This window comes from Oncorhynchus mykiss, chromosome 28 (genome assembly GCF_057628025.1).
Source record: "Oncorhynchus mykiss isolate SJ-2025 chromosome 28, ASM5762802v1, whole genome shotgun sequence".
Taxonomy (NCBI): domain Eukaryota; kingdom Metazoa; phylum Chordata; class Actinopteri; order Salmoniformes; family Salmonidae; genus Oncorhynchus; species Oncorhynchus mykiss.
Genome location: NC_143049.1, coordinates 31,188,772 through 31,207,922, shown reverse-complemented (window position 1 = coordinate 31,207,922; position 19,151 = coordinate 31,188,772). Strand labels below are relative to the sequence as shown.

Below are 19,151 nucleotides of genomic sequence, written 5' to 3'. Positions count from 1 at the left end.
TTTGACTCAAAGTGATCTTGACTCAGAAAAGGTTGGTGACCACTATTTCTCCTGTTAACACTATCAACATTTCCCTTTACTGTGCTAATTGGGATCGAATTAACGCAAAATTGCCACTTTCAATGCAACATACTGAAACAAAACAAACTATGCAAACTTTGTTCTAGGCAGAATGCATCAGAGTAGGATTCTATTGCATTGACAAGCGCTACTCAGCCCGTAATCTACACAGACCGGTGCGGCATAACCAATCAGAGCTGCAGTAGGCCTATATGCAAATAGACCATTGCCATATATGGATTTTTTTTATTTAACCATTATTTTACTAGGCAAGTCAGTTAAGAACAAATTCTTATTTACAATGACGGCCTAACCCTAACGATGCTGGACCAATTGTTTGCCGCCCTATGGGATCTGTGCCATTTACTTTGAACTGGACTGTGTTTACAGCATGAGTGCTCGTGAGTAGATGCACTTGTTTTGAGATCAAAGCGGAGAGCTGCATGTAGCAATGTGTGCACATTGTGTTCATATTCTTTGTTAGTTAGTGAGTTATTAGTCCAGTTATAGATCATTCGTAGTCAGCAATAGGGGTGATTGCTTCCTACAAGAGCACAAAACATGTACATTTCTAGACATCTTTGAAAGGCGAGTCAGGTAAAAACCTTTTTTGTCTTTAAAGGACAGTGTTGTATTTTGAGACAGGCTTGAATAAGCTAAGTAGCCAATAGGCAGAGAGAAGCATAATTTGTCTCATTCTCTGTAATAATGGTATGGGAATAATAATGCTTTTTATTTTGTAAAGTTGTTTCTTGCATTAAACAACACAACAATATCCTTGTCTGAAGGACAAGTGGATAAACAGGTTAATGTCAAGCCCTGCATGTTTTTTTTAAAGTCTCATGGAATGTAGGCCTACATTGAACACCACACACTGGCTTCTACTCTAGGCAGAATGATAAAACAGCTATTTCAATGTTAAAATGTTATGGGATGCATTTTCTCCATCGTTTTAGATGGTAGGCCACTCTGGTAGGCCTACAGTATGATTAAATTGCAACAGAATCCTACATGGCCACAATTAAAACTGTAACTTAAAGCGGATACGGCCTCAGTGTTCACAGTCAAGATGCGCTGGAAGTTGCACAGAATTTCACAAAGTTCAAGTTTGCACTCAGCAGACCTGAAATTTGCTCAGTGCCGAAAAAAATTAGAGGGAACTTTGGTTGCAAAGTAGCTAATAAGTAGTAAGTAGTTGAAATGTCGCTAATTAACTCAAATGTTAAATTAGTCCCTGATGAGATTCAAACTAGCAACCTGCTAGACATTAGGGTTATATGCACGACAAACCACCATACTTTGTTTTTGCTTTAAGTAACCATCTGTCTTATGTACAGTGCCTTGCGAAAGTATTCGGCCCCCTTGAACTTTGCGACCTTTTGCCACATTTCAGGCTTCAAACATAAAGATATAAAACTGTATTTTTTTGTGAAGAATCAACAACAAGTGGGACACAATCATGAAGTGGAACGACATTTATTGGATATTTAAAAAAAAACTGAAAAAAACTTGGGCGTGCAAAATTATTCAGCCCCTTTACTTTCAGTGCAGCAAACTCTCTCCAGAAGTTCAGTGAGGATCTCTGAATGATCCAATGTTGACCTAAATGACTAATGATGATAAATACAATCCACCTGTGTGTAATCAAGTCGCCGTATAAATGCACCTGCACTGTGATAGTCTCAGAGGTCCGTTAAAAGCGCAGAGAGCATCATGAAGAACAAGGAACACACCGGGCAGGTCCGAGATACTGTTGTGAAGAAGTTTAAAGCCGGATTTGGATACAAAAAGATTTCTCAAGCTTTAAACATCCCCAAGAAGCACTGTGCATAATATTGAAATGGAAGGAGTATCAGACCACTGCAAATCTACCAAGACCTGGCCGTCCCTCTAAACTTTCAGCTCATACAAGGAGAAGACTGATCAGAGATGCAGCCAAGAGGCCCATGATCACTCTGGATGAACTGCAGAGATCTACAGCGGAGGTGGGAGACTCTGTCCATAGGACAACAATCAGTTGTATATTGCACAAATCTGGCCTTTATGGAAGAGTGGCAAGAAGAAAGCCATTTCTTAAAGATATCCATAAAAAGTGTCGTTTAAAGTTTGCCACAAGCCACATGGGAGACACACCAAACATGTGGAAGAAGGTGCTCTTGTCAGATGAAACCAAAATTGAACTTTTTGCAACAATGCAAAACGTTATGTTTGTCGTAAAAGCAACACAGCTGAACACACCATCCCCACTGTCAAACATGGTGGTGGCAGCATCATGGTTTGGGCCTGCTTTTCTTCAGCAGGGACAGGGAATATGGTTAAAATTGATGGGAAGATAGATGGAGCCAAATACAGGACCATTCTGGAAGAAAACCTGATGGTCTGCAAAAGACCTGAGACTGGGACGGAGATTTGTCTTCCAACAAGACAATGATCCAAAGCATAAAGCAAAATCTACAATGGAATGGTTCAAAAATAAACATATCCAGGTGTTAGAATGGCCAAGTCAAAGTCCAGACCTGAATCCAATCGAGAATCTGTGGAAAGAACTGAAAACTGCTGTTCACAAATGCTCTCCATCCAACCTCACTGAGCTCGAGCTGTTTTGCAATGAGGAATGGGAAAAAATTTCAGTCTCTCGATGTGCAAAACTGATAGAGACATACCCCAAGCGACTTACAGCTGTAATCGCAGCAAAAGGTGGCGCTACAAAGTATTAACTTAAGGGGGCTGAAAAATTTTGCACGCCCAATTTTTCAGTTTTTGATTTGTTAAAAAAGTTTGAAATATCCAATAAATGTCGTTCCCCTTCATGATTGTGTCCCACTTGTTGTTGATTCTTCACAAAAAAATACAGTTTTATATCTTTATGTTTGAAGCCTGAAATGTGGCAAAAGGTCGCGAAGTTCAAGGGGGCCGAATACTTTCGCAAGGCACTGTAACCATGCCAAACCTAACATACAGTATCATACTAATATGAGTGTGTTGGATTTACATTCACTATGTTATGTCTAGACTATGAGACCAGGCTGGGAGTTTGGCTGCTGCTGTATCCTTGCAGGTGGTGTGGGTGTCTGGCAGAAGTACAGTTGAAGTCAGAACTTTACATACATTAGCCAAATATATTTAAACTCAGTTTTTCACAATTCCTGACATTTACTCCTAGTAAAAATTCCCTGCCTTAGGTCATTTAGGATCACCACTTTATTTTAAGAATGTCAGGATAATAGTAGAGAGATGATTTATTTCAGCTTTTATTTATTTCATCACATTCCCAGTGGGTCAGAAGTTTACATACACTCAATTAGTATTTTTTTTGGATTGCCTTTAAATTGTGCCTCTAACTTGGGTCAAACGTTTTGGGTAGCCTTCCACAAGCTTCCCACAATAAGTTGGGTGAATTTGGGCCCATTCCTTCTGACAGAGCTGGTGTAACTGAGTCAGGTTTGTAGGCCTCCTTGCTCGCACACATGTTTTTTCAGTTCTTCCCACAAATTCTCTATAGGATTGAGGTCAGGGCTTTGTGATGGCCACTCCAATACCTTGACTTTGTTGTCCATTTTGCCAGAACTTTGGAAGTATGCTTGGGATCATTGTCCATTTGGAAGACCCATTTGCGACCAAGCTTTAACTTCCTGATTGATGTCTTGAGATGTTGCTTCAATATATCCACATACTTTTCTTACCTCATGATGCCATCCATTTTGTGAAGTGCACCAGCCCTCCTGCAGCAAAGCACCCCCACAACATGATGCTGCCACCCCCGTGCTTCACGGTTGGGATGGTGTTCTTTGGCTTGCAAGCCTCCACCTTTTTCCTCCAAACATTACGATGGCCATTATGGCCAAACAGTTCTATTTTTGTTTCATCAGACCAGAGGACATTTCTCCAAATAATACGATCTTTGTCCCCATGTGCAGTTGCAAACCGTAGTCTGGTCTTTTATGGCGGTTTTGGAGCGGTAGCTTCTTCCTTGCTGAGCGGCCTTTCAGGTTGTCGATTTAGGACTAGTTTTACTGTGGATATAGATACCTTTGTACCTGTTTCCTCCAGCATTTTCACAAGGTCCTTTGCTGTTGTTCTGGGATTGGGGTCTCCTTCCTGAGCAATATGACAGCTGCGTGATTCCATGGTGTTTATACTTGCGTACTATTGTTTGTACAGATGAACGTGGTACCTTCAGGCGTTTGGAAATTGCTCCCAAGGATGAACCAGACTTGTGGAGGTCTACATTTTTTTCTTAGGTCTTGGCTGATTTCTTTTGATTTTCCCATGATGTCAAGCAAAGAGGCACTGAGTTTGAAGGTACACCTCCAATTGACTCAAATAATGTCTATTAGCCTATCAGAAGCTTTTAAAGCCTTGACATCATTTTCTGGAATTTTCCAAGCTGTTTAAAGGCAGTCAACTTAGTGTATGTACACCTCTGACCCACTGGAAGTGTGATACAGTGAATTATAAGTGAAATAATCTGTCTGTAAACAATTGATGGAAAAATGACTTGTGTCATGCACAAAGTAATGTCCTCACCGACTTGCCAAAACTATAGTTTGTTAACAAGAGATTTGTGGAGTGGTTGAAAAAACAAGTTTTAATGACTCCTACCTAAGTGTATGTAAACTTCTGACTTCAACTGTATATCGTTTGATCATTGCCTGAAGGCAAGGGGTAGGGAAGCAAGGTTCATGAATCCGATATGAACAGCCACCAACCACCAGAGAATGACGAGGAGAAGTGGGGTCACAATTGAGAACTTAGAGGGCCCAAAGACCCAACAGGCAACAGAGCTCTGACCTGGTCCTCAGTGACATGTTTCCAGACAGTCACAGGAATGCAGCTGGTTGTCAGAGAGGTGACACCATGGATGTGTAATGATAATTCACAAGTCTAAAGAGGAGTCTTCTAGAAGGAGCAGCAGTTCACTGACTACAACTCGGGTGAGGTAAAAGTGCACTGAGCAGCTTAGTCATCGGTTGATTGGAGTGATTCAGCACAGAGGTGTTCTGAAATGCATGTAGAGACTCGGTTATGCTATCAGGAGGAAGGGAGTTGAGTTGTTGCGGTTTATCATAACAATGATGACAGCTACAGAACCTAATAAAAAAAAGATATAAAGCTATGATATACATTTCTGTTTAACCATAGAACTTCTCATATCCCATTCTACTCCATGCGTAAAACCAACCGAAGTGTTCCATGAGGACACTGAGAATACACAACGAAAAACAAAGTAGTTATGAACCCATAAACACACGCATTTACTTCATTGAATGTACCATGTTAATACCAACATTAAACAGTTAACCCCAACCTGACTACAGGTTGGGTTTATATTGTGTCAGAATTAAGAAAACAGAGCAGAGGGTTTAGAATGTCACTTTATTTTTCAAACTATTGAGAGATGTTAAACACTGAACAAATAAAGATGTCCCAGTCAAAACTGACCAGATCCACATCAATCATCTTTAACATTTCTTTATTGCGAGCTGTGTTTGAGTGATATCGCAGTCTGCAATTTACCCATACTGGACCAGTGTTCACTAAGGACCATTGCTTCGAAAAAAAATGGTGCATATTCCAGCATTATCGGACATAGAATTTGGAATTGTCCCTGACATAAACCTAGCTCCAAGGACAGGAGTATTTTGCGGAACAAATACAGATTCAAAGGCACATTGGTAGGGATGGATTTATCGGCACACAGTCTGATCTTCGCCTATCTAAAGTCATGTTATATGTGGAGAACAGTGGCAATGCAAGATGAGAAAAGGGAAAAGAAACTACTTTGAACTACCATGTTTGTTACATGGAAATAGTTTTTAGAATGTGTGATGGTACCACAGCACTCTAGGTTTATGTAGTTAACAAAAAAAGCTAAAGAAACTATGCTTGTTCATTCACCATCATGCATGCTTCTCAATGAGTAGAACATTCCTGCAAAACAAACGCTTAAAAGATCTGAGGGAATTTTGACATGGATGTACAAAATTTGAACTTGCAGGTGTGTTGTATTTTTATCTACACGTAACTTTGTGTCAATTATGGAATTACAAAAGTTATCTACCACTGTATAACTAAATACAAAAGGTCTCATTTCTGTACATTCACTAAGGCTGTTCAACTTTAAAAATGTTGTGATGAAATTCCATAAGGCAAAATGATAGCTAAAGGAATGGTGACAAGTATAGTTCGCGCATACAAACACTTCCGTATTTTCTTGTCCTCACAATTGTTTACAGTTTTAATGCATTAGCGCCCTCCGTTTTGACATTTTTGCTCACAGTTCTGCCTGGGTGAGGATTGCTAGGGGATATGGGAGGAAATACAAAATGTACATTTAACAAATAATTAATTGAAGAAGTAAACAATACTTTTTGAATTGAACACATTCAAAAATAGGCAAAATTTGTTTAAGTATTTTCTCCCGGTAATAAGTGTATGATGGCATGGGTACATTAGAACAGAGTGAGGAGAGAGATGTGAGGAGTATGGAATGTTGGATAGCTAACGCGCATTGGCCAATAAAAAGAAAAGACTGTGCAAAACAATGGTATGCCTCGTTTGCATTGCAGAACAGGTCAACATTATGTGATGCAAACAGAAAAGCTCTACAGGTTTTGTACATCTGTTTCGATAAACCTCCCAAAAAAAACAGAAAAGGTCAAATAAATAGATGTATACATAAGACATTTTATAATTTATTTTTTATATATATGTCACATAAAGCTTCTTGTAACTGCCAAATTGGTGCCAGTATTCCACTTGCTGGACACATTCGGCTTTATCTGTGCTAGATGAACTCTTTCAACCCCTTCTGAGCATAACTGTGCCTCGACTGGACACCTAAACCCCAGCCAACCCTCAACTAGAACCTTAGTTTGCAATTCCTTGTTAGTAGCAGCACTGCAAACAGGGGCACATCTTTTCTGCAACTTTTTTTTAAATCTTTGAAAGAAAAGAGAACTGAAACAGCAGCCCTTTGACAAACCAACTTTTTTTTTTTTTTTTTTTTACCAAAACCTCATTCGATTATCTCTGAGGGAGGCACGGAGGGAGTTTTGCAGTTCTGGCTTTCCACAACTCAGTGGCTAAAAAAATAGTTTTCCTTCCTCTGTCAAGTGACAGAGAGAGAGACACTCCAACTACTCAGTCTAGGCAGACATATGGCAGGATGTTTAGTTTGCTCTCATCCCCATGCGGATCCAAAGATATGCACTCCGTCCAGTCGTACCAAGTGCCCTTGGTGTCGCAACAACCGTTTACCCCTTGCCAGTGCTCCATATGTACTCTGTGGAGGTCCTCGTCAGTCACCTCCCGGCTCACCCCAGGTGTGTCCGTTACCAAGCTGTCCAGCTGCAAGACGTGGACTCCTCGCCTTGCCTCCCTAACATCGCTCTCCTCCCGTTTCAGGTATTCTGACATGAAAAAGTGTGCGCCGGGGGCCTGGACCCCCGAGGATGTGAGCACGTTGCTCTGAAGGTTTAGGTAGGACTGGATGATGTCGTTTCGGGACAGCTCTTTCCAGTTAGTCTGTTGGAAGGGGCTGGGGGTGGGAGCGGGATGCTGCTGCAGGGGCAGGTGAGTCCTCTGCTGGGGCTCAGGGGGAGGTGGCCTTGGAGGTTCTTCCACCTGAGAGGGTTCTTTATGTACCATGGACTTGATCTGCCCCGTCACAGGGTCAAACGTTAGCCTGCGCTCTTTTAACCGCACAGGCCTCGTTTGGTCCTCTGTGTCCTGCCCCTGCAGGTTGACAGAGTAGTCCCTGGACCTGTACTTCTTCCTCTTTTTGCGGTCCGAGCTGGAGGCAGCGACTTCTGCCTCAGCCTTGACCACCACTACAGAGGAGGAGGGGGTGGGTCTATGTAGTTCTGAGCACTCAGAGTTGGTTGGGGCGGGCTGGGAGGTGGGAGGGAACACCGATGGGGGTTCCAGTGTTGCAGCGTTGCGTGGGGGATGGGTGGTGACCTCTGAGGAGCCGGGCCAGTGCAGTGAGGCCCTATGGGCAGGGGGTGGCAGCCCATCCACATGAGACACTTCGGCTGGGGGCTTTAAAGACTGGGACGACAGCAAGCGAGGGCTCCGGGCTGGGCTTGGGATAGTCCCTTTTGGTGCATATGTTGAAGAGCGCTTGGACATCATCTCTTGCTTCATAGCTCGCGGACTCCGCAGACTTGATGAGAGACAGTGGGGGCTTTTGGCCTGATACTGTCCACCGCCTCCTTCGTCCAGCCTTGCCTGCTGCTGCAACACAGCAGTCTTGAGTAAAGAAGAAGTGCTAGGTAGTTTGGTGAGGCCCGGGGAGCTTGGGTGAGGCTTGACAGCATTGACAGGGATTCTACTATGTTTGTCATTCTCTAGGGGCTCTGTACGGGCCCTGTCCGGCGATGGGGGAGCCTCAGGGCTACCTGCAATCCCATTTGTGGGTGGTGGTGGGGTGTTGTACATCTGCTCGTAGGGGGACAAGTTGGAGATTTTGGCCACTAAGTGCACACTGTCCCTTTGCTCCCCTCTACGCTTTCTGCTGCTCGACTTCTCCGCTTTTGGCGAGTGGGTGTTGTGGACGTCATTTCTGGTTTTCACCTCTGGGACACCCTTGCTTGCCATTGAGACATCAGGGGGTGGAATGTCAGTCCGAAGGGGGTGGGCACTGCCATTTGCAGAGCCCGGGACACACATGGCCCCCCGCGATGGAGTCTCATTTTGCCCTGGCTCGATCAATTTCTGCCAGCTCCGCAAAAGCTTCTTGGCACGCTTCGCAAGGTCTTCATCCTTGGTCTGCTTCCTCACATCATTGATCAGTTTCCCTAAGCGAGTTTCCTAAGTTGGTAATAAAAAATAATAAAAAGTGGTTAAGAACACCAGAATCATTGACACTGAGAACAATACTTTTTTTTTTTTTTTTTACTTAAAAGCTTTGGGTCTTACCTCAAGAGCTTCTTTGGTGATAGGGAACTTCTCCAAATATGTGATAACTTCTAATACTGCCACCATATTGCAAATCTGCTGGAAGGAGCAAAAGTGGTGATCAGAACACAGAATTTCTGACAAGTCATTTAAAAAGATGGTGTCAAGCAACTGTAGTTACTAGCTAGCTGATACTTCTAAGTAAACAACAGTTGGCTTGCGAGCTGGCCTATTACCTAGCTAGAGCTAAACGCTATGCTGGTTATCAACTGGCTAACAAGCAATCTGGCCAATTACTAGTGATGTTGAACGTTCAGGCTGCTGCACAGACACTATGGAAGTTCTAGTCTAGAGAGCCAGGTTAAATTGTGTTTGAGTGCATAATAATGAGTGAGAAATAGGTGCAATAGCTTGGTGAGTGGGCAGAATATACTATCATCCTAAATTTACATGTTGAATTATTTTGTCATAAAATTATTTTTTATGTGCTAACTTCCCTAATGTGGACAGTTTGTGTTACACAAGCTTGTATTTTCACCACAAATGGAGTGTAATTACACTTTTTTATTTTTTTATTTATTTTTTTACCTCAGATTGGTGATTGGTAATATAAAAGTTAGTCATCTAGATTAAAAGAAAGCTGTCTTTACATTTACCAGACAGCAAAGTGAGACAACCACATATCACTGTCGTGAGGACATTTCTCTCTCAATGATACTAAATCGATTGCTTTAAACAGAGTCATATTTTTGGTTTGTAGAACTATCGGAGGTGATGATTCAATAAAATGATGCAGTCCAAAAAAAAGGGTTGGGTTTCCTTTGGCTATCTACTGCAAAAACATTGTGGCACAAGGAGATGTAGGAGATCTATCGACAGGTAGGCTATATGTAGTATACCCAAGATCATTATGGGTTGTCCGTTAGAAGAGCGCAAATAGTACATGTTGCCGTGGTTATTTTCCAAGATCCGTGGATTAATATACAATATCAATGTGAACGATTTGTGTGCACTACTGATTACAGTACAAGCCTCTTGGTAAATGTTGGTGTGAGTAGTTTATACGGTAGTAATTTAGCAAAATATATCTTCTCAACACATGTATGACATGTATGTGTAGAGAGTAATTTTTTGTTTTATCTTCAAAATAGCACAAACTATTTCTGCATGTTATGAATTTGGACATTTAAAATTGATATTTTGACACTGGACTACAAATCAAAAATCGATGACAACCGGAAGCAGCAACAGTACCATTTTCAATTGATGTTTAAGGAATATCAACAGGATTCTACTTAATCACGTAAAAACTACTGAATGAGCCCAAAACGTGCTTTGATGTGTTGATTTTGATGATACAACTGAAGTCGTGAAAATATGTTTATTTTTCCTACAATTATTTAAAGCATGATACAGTAGCTTGTTGCATATAACTAGCTACATTATAGCTACATTATACCTAAATTATCTTATCCATAGTAGGAAACACTGAATAAGATAGCCTGACAACTAGGTAACGTTACATGACATGAGGCTAGCCATGTTAACCTGATGCTACTTATAATCTTAGCTAGGTAACTAGTTTGCAGGTTGCAATGAGGAGTCAACTGTATAGCCATTGCTGCTAAGGTAGCTAGTATTGTAGCCAGGTAGCTTTCTACGAGTTAAGTTAACTAAGCTACCTAAACCTTGGCCAACAAAATCACTACAGGTGTTTAGATAGGTATTGGATAACACATGTCATGTGATTAGCTAGCCAACTACTTTTAACTAGCTAGAATTTAACAGATAAACACTTGTTTGAAACAGAGGTTTCATTCGCTGGCTCATTGGCTAACTAGCCAAAGTTAGTTAACTAGTTCGGTGAAGGAATTAGAAACGAAGCTTGCCAATAAATACCAAAACAAGTTCGACCTCACTCATTTTGACAAGTTAGCTAGCCAACCAACTGACGTTAGTTAGGTACTTGGTAGCTATTAGCTTGCTATGTACTGTTAGCTACGCAACAACGTGTATTTCGACGCGGACGAGGAATGGGAGAAAAATCAAGTGGGCTAGATAGTTAGCTAACTAACGTTAGACTGACGCTATTTTGTCTGATCTCCATTTAGTGTATCAAGAGTTAAGCTAACTTGTTTTCAACATAGCTGGCTAAACATTACCCTGTTGGCCAGGCTAGCAACGAAGTTAGCTACGTTAGCGTAGCAAGCTGGCTAGTTTTAACTACCTACAGTAGATAAGTCAGTAGCTAACTTGAGCTAGCAAGCAAGGTGTCAACTCACAAGCTTGTATTATTAGCTATAATTTATCAGTGGATATTGGGAATATTATTTTTAAATAAATATGACGGCAAGTATTCGTCCTGATAGCCACATCGTGTTGCTTGCTACTCACATTGCTGTGACTATCGATGGCCTGCAGCAGCCGGTCTCTCATCTGCTGCGGAGTTGCTGAGGCCGTTGTCATTGCCTGTTTGGTGCGATCCGGCGGACGGGGGAGGAATCCTCCAAAACGAATACTGTGGTACTTGTCGACACTCACGGGCCTTTATGGAGATATGCTAGATACTTGAGCCGCATATTTATCTAATGCATGTACGCTTAAACGTTCGTATAATGTCACATTGATTCGGAGACGTTTATCGCCTGCTGCTGCCTCTTCGGCGCTCTGGAAACTCACCACCAGCTGCTGACTGCTGGATCATTCACAACGGCCTATTGCATTATGGGATGTAATGGACGCACACTTGACCCGCGCACGTAGCTAAACCTAAACACACCTAGGGTAAGTGCAGGCCTAGTGGGAAGGCCCAACTACTGTGTTTTCAATAACATTTGCTTACAATAACCTACTGTGAAATTAATTGTAGCTTATATTAAACACTACAAATGTAAGTGTTCAGTTCTAGCTGTTATTTTTTTCAATAGGAAGTTATTCCTACTGATGGTGCCTTTTGTGTATGACCCTGCATTGTATTGTTCTTATGCAATAAAAAGCTAAATTAGGTGAACATATGGTCCTATGGAAACCTCACTGGACTTGATTAGGTCAATGATTCTTTGTAGTCTAATAGTGTGGACTATTTACTGGCCCAAGCAGTTAAAATAGTTATTGTTAGCATTGCTTTCCTCCAAACTGTTGCTGAAATGTTCACTTGCTGGGTCTATACAGGATGTGACTAGAGGGGCCATGGGAACCAGGTGAATAAGGTTCTTTCCAGCGACTCACCTGGGAAACTCCCAAAGATGTGGAAAAAAATGCCAATTGATGGGAACTAAATGCATTATCTTTCTGAAAAGTTGATAAGTAGTTCTTTTATTTTAGCTGACAAGATTTGAATGTGACCGCTTCAGGTACAATGGCTCTACAAATATTATTATTACTATTATTATCATCATCATCTTAGTGTGTGAACATAATATTTGTGCTCTCTACAGCCATTCTACCTCTCATGATCACCAGATGGAGACATTGTACAACAATAAAACCATGGGTCAACAACATTCAGTGGGGTCAGTCACATTAATATGCTTATTTAGATTTTATTTAATCTAATTTCATTTACAAATAGTAATGCAAAGATACAAAGACTGAAGCCTTCACACAAGAAAAATACATTAGGTATGATTCGAATAGAAGCTTAACATCCGTTTTCAGTTATTTAGCACACATTTAATACAGCCCACATGGATTTTTTGGTCTGTTTTTTCCCGTTTTATATAAAAGCACAATTTAAAAAGAACAAGATTTGATCCATTCATTTTAAAGGGTCAGCTCAACAAAAGTACAGGATTGCCAAGCTGTTCTGCCGAATGCTAGGATTTGCATATTCGATGAGCATAACTGTCCTGTTGCTGTGAGTACAGTAGGTGTAGTATCCAGACATTGCAGTTAAATACAGTTGCAACATTTGAGTAATAGTACTGAAAAGAAAATACATTATATTACAATTTAGCTGCCGTTGTATGAGAAAGGGACCACTAGAGTGGGCCATCCCCCATTAAATGCACATATCAGAGGATTTCTAGTTTTTTTGTTGTTGTGGTAACTATCCTGAATGATCAAACAATGATTTCTCCATTTCATCTGTCTGGTTGATTTTCCCTTTTTACATGTATTGCCACTATAATAAATAAAAACATTTACAGAATTATATTGAGATCTGCATTTTATCCTACTGGAGATGCTTTGGGTGAGCAGGTTTAAGTCACACAGAGTGTTTGCACATGGTTAACCTAACCTAGTCAGAGCTAAATACTTGCTAAAAGCAAAAAAATCACATCAATACTTTTTTTTTTTTTACATCATAAGGAGATATTTACAAATTTGGTACCATGTAGAAAGAGTTACCTCAAGGTATCAAGCTGAAAATGTCAGTCACATGTCAGTCTTAATGCAGTAGGTTATGCAGTGAGAAATAAACTTAAGATAAAGCCGATTTATATTTTCCTCAAATATTTTCCTTTTCTAAATGTAAACAATTCATAGACGAGTGTATAGTTTTAAGTTCATGTAATTCTCAGTCAGACAAAACGAAAACGTAACTTTTGAGATGCAGTGGGAAATTAGAGTATTTGAAGACTATTTCAACATTGACAGAAACACATTTTAGTGAAGGACAGATAACAATGTGCTCCCAAATAAGTGCATTACTGGAACTATAAATAAGAGTTAAAGGGACAATTTATGAACGTAATACTTGGAAATACAGTTATTTATTTAGCAGCTATACAGCCTGGATCTGTTGGTTTCAGCATTGGACAGCTCCATTGTCACAGTCATGACATTAAGGGAAGCTGTCAACTGCTGATTCAGCCAGGCAGCCAGGCTAGTATGTTAAAACGTTGAGATGGCCATGTTTGGCTATGTAATACTTAAATATTGCCCAGATTACCTGTCTGGTGTCACGGGGAAGTTGATGGGTTTACAGCAAGGTTATTCAACCGGGGGTCCGTGAAGGTACTGCAGGGGGTCACCGAAAATATTTATTTATATCACTAAGCAACAGAATAAACTGATTTTAAATGACATACCTACAGTATAAAAATGGTTAGCTTTCTTGACTTGGACATACATTTTTGCCAAAACACAACTAAACTTTGTTTAACCAGCTGCCCTTAGCGAAAATGGGTTTCTAGCTAATAGGCTATATTAGGAGTTTATACTTCCTCTTCTAATTAGAATGTGGGGTGGTGGAAAGCATCTACCAAATCTATTTATTTTAAATTGTTGATTACTTCTTGCTCTTATCAGTCACCTAATGATAAGACAATACGTGAAAACATTTATTTTTGCTAACATATGATGGGGGTCCCTGGGTCGCCGATTTGTCTGGAAGCTAGTCTCTGGGCATGAAAAGGTTGAAGACCCCTGGTTTACAGTATCCTGTGTGGATGGCAAGGGTCCATTTCATATTAAAACAACATCTTTCCCCTTATTGTGGCAGTAATAATAGATCTTTCAAATCAGTCAGATTTACTACATAAATACAGATTTCTTTTTTAAAGAAAAGACAACTGATTGTAAAAACACAGTTAAGCAACACAGAGTTTGGATCAGTCTAAAAACATTTGGTAAACCGATACTAAGTCAGAAAAACAGAACAGAAGAACAATGACAAACTGCAGCACATTAATTCTCAGTGCATGTAACACACATTTTCACTATTGACATATCACATAAAGCACAAAAACATTTATACCGAAAAGCAATATACACAGTTAATCTATACACTCGGCAAACAGAATACACTTCAGTGGGCATCTAGCGCATAAACACATAGAAGATCAAATGTATAAGTACAAACACCAGATAATTGCATCTCCATGTGAATAAAAGGCTGATAAAACATGTATTTTTGTTGCTTTTGGACATAGCAGTTCAGTTTGTGTGAGGCCTTGCCACTGTTCGAATCGAAGATGGACAATTGACCATACAAGAAAAACGTAACAGAACATTAAATGACATTTAAACAAAATCTATTCCACCTTTCTTCCAATATAATCTTTTGCATGACATTGTGCTTGATAGAAAAAAAGAACATACAAAATAAAACCAAGCTAAAAATAAGAAAAAAGCTCATCTTGAAACTCATGCAAAGTAATCAGAAAAAGGAAAAGAAAACATTTCCACAAAAAGTAAAAATCAAGCGCTAAAGATTAGAAATCCGGACTGCTTCTGATTCAGAACCACTCTGGCAGCCAAAACGGTTCTGACATTCAGATCTGTAACCAATAATATACATGCATATAAAATATTGGTTTTCAGGAGAAACTCTTAAAATCAATGATCGAGGAAAACAACAAAACCTGAATGCGAATATTCTAAGATATTATATTTCATTAATCTCTTAAATTTAGGTAAATATAGGGAAAATACTACATTTCCCAGAATGCATTAGTGTTGTCCCTAAAGCCTTCAAAATAAGCCAAACAAATTAAATAGTTGGTGGAAATATAATTGGCTATTCTATGCACTAAAATAGAATATGAACATTGATTCCAGAGAAAAGTCTTTGGTATCTGGAAGTGTGACCCGTCAGATTCAGTGAAAAACTGTTCTATATCTGAGTGGAATTTCTTTGAATTGCACAAAATTTAATTCTACTTTCTGTCAATCAAACTCAAATTCTACATCCTGTGGGGTGTGGCCAATTCAATTCAAATTTGAACTCATGAATTGATTGGGAGTCAATTCTAAAATTCTGATTTGAGCACATACCTGATATAAATCACATAACTAGTGGTATTTCTTCAAGGTGAATTTACTCACACAGTACTGAAGTATAGATAGCGAATGACACAGTTAAATAGTGCATATTATATGATAGTAGTGGGTTTTGTTTATAGACTTTATGCACAACAAGATGACTGTTCTCACTCCTGTCTATGACATTTTAGTACATATTTTAATATTAACCATTAAAGTGGTTTCTCACAGCACTCTTTGATGCATCAATTGTTACATCTAATTGTGTCCCAATTACATGATTACTTCACCCTGCTTGTATTGTACTTGTAGCTACGCTTGAAGCACAACAGGAGCATGACCAGCCGTATCTGTTCTGCAGTGAGAAATCTATCCAAAAATACAAAGTTTATAATATCGGCTTCCAAAATTGGAGCATTTCAAAGTCACAATATTAGATGCCTCACAAAAAATACTAGCTGATTAAGTTTATACAGACTATAAACATATGCTTTTAAAAAATACACTTTCTTTTTTTAACAAGAAGTCAAGTTTGACCAAACACATGGGGAAACAGGTCCAGTGCACATAACAGTCGCTCAGAGAGAGGGGTGAAAAATTCCCAGGGCCCAATGCTTTAATGTTGTGAGGAAAGTGCAAAGTAAAATGCAGGATAATGTCATGGGTACATCCAATGAAATTACTCACAAAAAGCAAGCTCACTTGACATGAACTATTAACAGGTAAACTGTAAAGCCTACAGCTGCAACAATACTGAAATTCTGACACTATGCATCCACAAAAGCCTGAAGAGCTAATGACAATGAGGGGAGAACATGTGACAGACACACACACACACACACACACACACGAGGCAAATTAAGGTGTCAAGATTATGATAATACTGTATGAAGGAAGATGTGATTAAATACATTCTGGTTGCAGCAATGCTGTTCTAATATAGAGGCAGTTAAATCTTCTTGTCAGAAATTAATCACATTTTAGCAGTAAAATCTACCTCCGACACATCCATGAGAATCACACGAAGGGGTCAATTTTCTAATATATGCAGCATTTGTCTTTTGTCATGCTTTTTTACTTTTTCTTCCAAAGCCAACGTGCAGAATATATCATTTGAATTCTCCTCCGTGAAGTGTAAAAACAAAGTAAAATGTCAATTAAAATGTAGCAAATGAAACATGCCAACATGCTCATTTCTTTGCTGAGAAAAAGCAATCAAAATGGTACTGTACAATTCAACAAGGTCATTTAGTTTAGGTACTTTGTTATGTCTATTAGATCGCTAATAACGCTCAGTCCTCAATCAATCAATTTAATTTGTTTTGCATAGATATCATAAGCAAGATCCAATTTAGAAATGACAACTAATGGAAGCAAAGCATCTAATTCACAAGTAACAACTTTAAGGGCACCAGAAATGTGATACCTCGGCTCAATTAGACTGACATGGGTCAATTAGACCAATTAGACTGACATGGGCCAATTAAGCAAATTAGGCTGACATGGGCCAAATCTGGACAATTAGGCTGACATGGGCCAAATCTGGACAATTAGGCTGACATGGGACAAATCTGGACAATTAGGCTGACATGGGACAACTCTGGACAATTAGGCTGACATGGGACAAATCTGGACAATTAGGCTGACATGGGACAAATCTGGACAATTAGGCCGACATGGGACAAATGTGGACAATTAGGCTGACATGGGACAAATGTGGACAATTAGGCTGACATGGGACAAATCTGGACAATTAGGCTGACATGGGAAATACAGTACCACTTCACAAAATGTGTGAATATAAATATGAAAAGCAAAATGGTAACTAGTGAAAAGCAGTGGATAACAACTTAAGCAGTGATACACCTCCCTGTTCAACTTGGTCATTTTCTCCCTAGAGCAAATTTCAGGCCGGTGTTGGTCATATTTTCACACTAGCGGCATTTTGAATGAGGCCTACCTCATATTCTCATACTAGTGCCAATCTAAGTCACGCCTAGGCATTGGAAAACAATGGGGGATGCTTGATAAAGGTTTGCACTTCACTGCTTGTCTCAACAAGTTGCACAATTACAAAAAAAAAATAATGGAGAGATTGGCGATCTTAGCTTTCCATATCATGTAATCTTATAAGGCAGAATCTGGTTATCACAGTGATTCATTCAGATTTCATGTCTATCTTGTTTGCATCTCCAAACCAGCTACCATAGTAAATATTAAATGTAATTTCAGGAATAAAGTGCAAAAATGACCCTATGACAGCCCTTTTTTTGAAAACTCTACAAACAGAGTTGTAAGTGATTTTTCAAGGATTGTTTCTTGAATTTAGGCCTTACTTTGGTTGCCGTGGCCAATCACAAGCTAAAGATGAGGGTTAGCACTCCTAGTTGTTCAACAAAGGAAACCGCTTAACTGTTTACCTGACGGGTATACTACGAAGCAGCATAAATGAGTTAGCCAGGTAACTTTGATAAACAACCAGAAATAACTATTTATTTTCTGGGTCATGAAGAAAGTTATACTTAGATATACATTTTTGGTCGTTGAGTCAATTAGACCTTGCCCATTTCAAGTTTATCTTCACAAAAAATTACAAGTTACTTCTGAATATTTAGGCAAGTTAGCTGGCTAACTCATTGAACCCGCTTTGTAGTATACCCTTCAGCACTAAAACATGTTGTGCAACCCTAAAACGCTGACAGAATTTATGGACTGAAAGTGCAACGTCAAGTTTGGAAAGAAACCAAAAGTAAAATACTGGTCAAAAAAACTGCACCAATAAATACAACTACCGTGCCTTCAGAAAGTATTCACACCCCTTGACTTTTTCCACATTTTGTTGTGTTACAGCCTCAATTTAAAATGGATTACATTTAGATTTTGTGTCACTAACCTACACACAATACCTCATAATGTCAAAGTGGAATTATGTTTTTAGAAATGCTTACAAATGAATTAAAAAGGTAAAGCTGAAATGTCTTGAGTCAATAAGTATTTTACTCTTTTGTTATGGACAAGCCTAAATAAGTTCAGGAGTAAACAGTCACATAAAAAGTCACATAATAAGCTGCATGGACTCACTCTGTGAGCAATAGTAGTGTTTAACACGATTTTTAAATGACTACCTCATCTCTGTACCCCAAACATACAATTGCACTATATATACAAAAGGATGTGGACACACCATCAAATGAGTGGATTCAGGTATTTCAGCCACACCCGTCACTGACAGGTGTATAAAATCGAGCACACAGCCATGCAAAATCCATAGACAACCATTGGCAGTAGAATGGCCTGTACTGAAGAGGTCAGTAACTTTCAATGTGTTACCGTCATAGGATGGCACCTTTCCAACAAGTACATTTGTCAAATTTCTGCTTTGCTAGAGCTGCCCTGGTCAACTGTAAATGCTGTTATTGTGAAGTGGAAACGTCTAGGAGCAGCAACGGCTCCCCCGCGAAGTGGTAGGCCACACAAGCTCG

The 19,151-nt window shown here is 39.6% G+C and overlaps 1 protein-coding gene across 2 annotated transcripts; it reads right to left on the bottom strand.

Moving 5' to 3' along the window:
• Window positions 1–5,417: 5,417 nt before the first annotated feature.
• On the bottom strand, window positions 5,418–11,655 carry LOC110508913 (mediator of RNA polymerase II transcription subunit 26). 2 transcript variants are annotated; one of them, XM_021589821.3, is made up of 3 exons: window positions 11,356–11,655; window positions 8,983–9,060; window positions 5,418–8,874 (listed from the first exon to the last, which is right to left on the bottom strand). In XM_021589821.3, exons 1-3 carry the CDS (start codon window positions 11,425–11,427, stop codon window positions 7,204–7,206), a joined length of 1,821 nt encoding a protein of 606 aa, XP_021445496.1. In that variant the 5' UTR covers window positions 11,428–11,655; the 3' UTR covers window positions 5,418–7,203. The 2 variants fall into 2 exon arrangements, with proteins under 2 accessions (XP_021445496.1, XP_021445497.1); XM_021589822.3 differs by having other exon boundaries at window positions 8,983–9,057.
• Window positions 11,656–19,151: the final 7,496 nt, after the last annotated feature.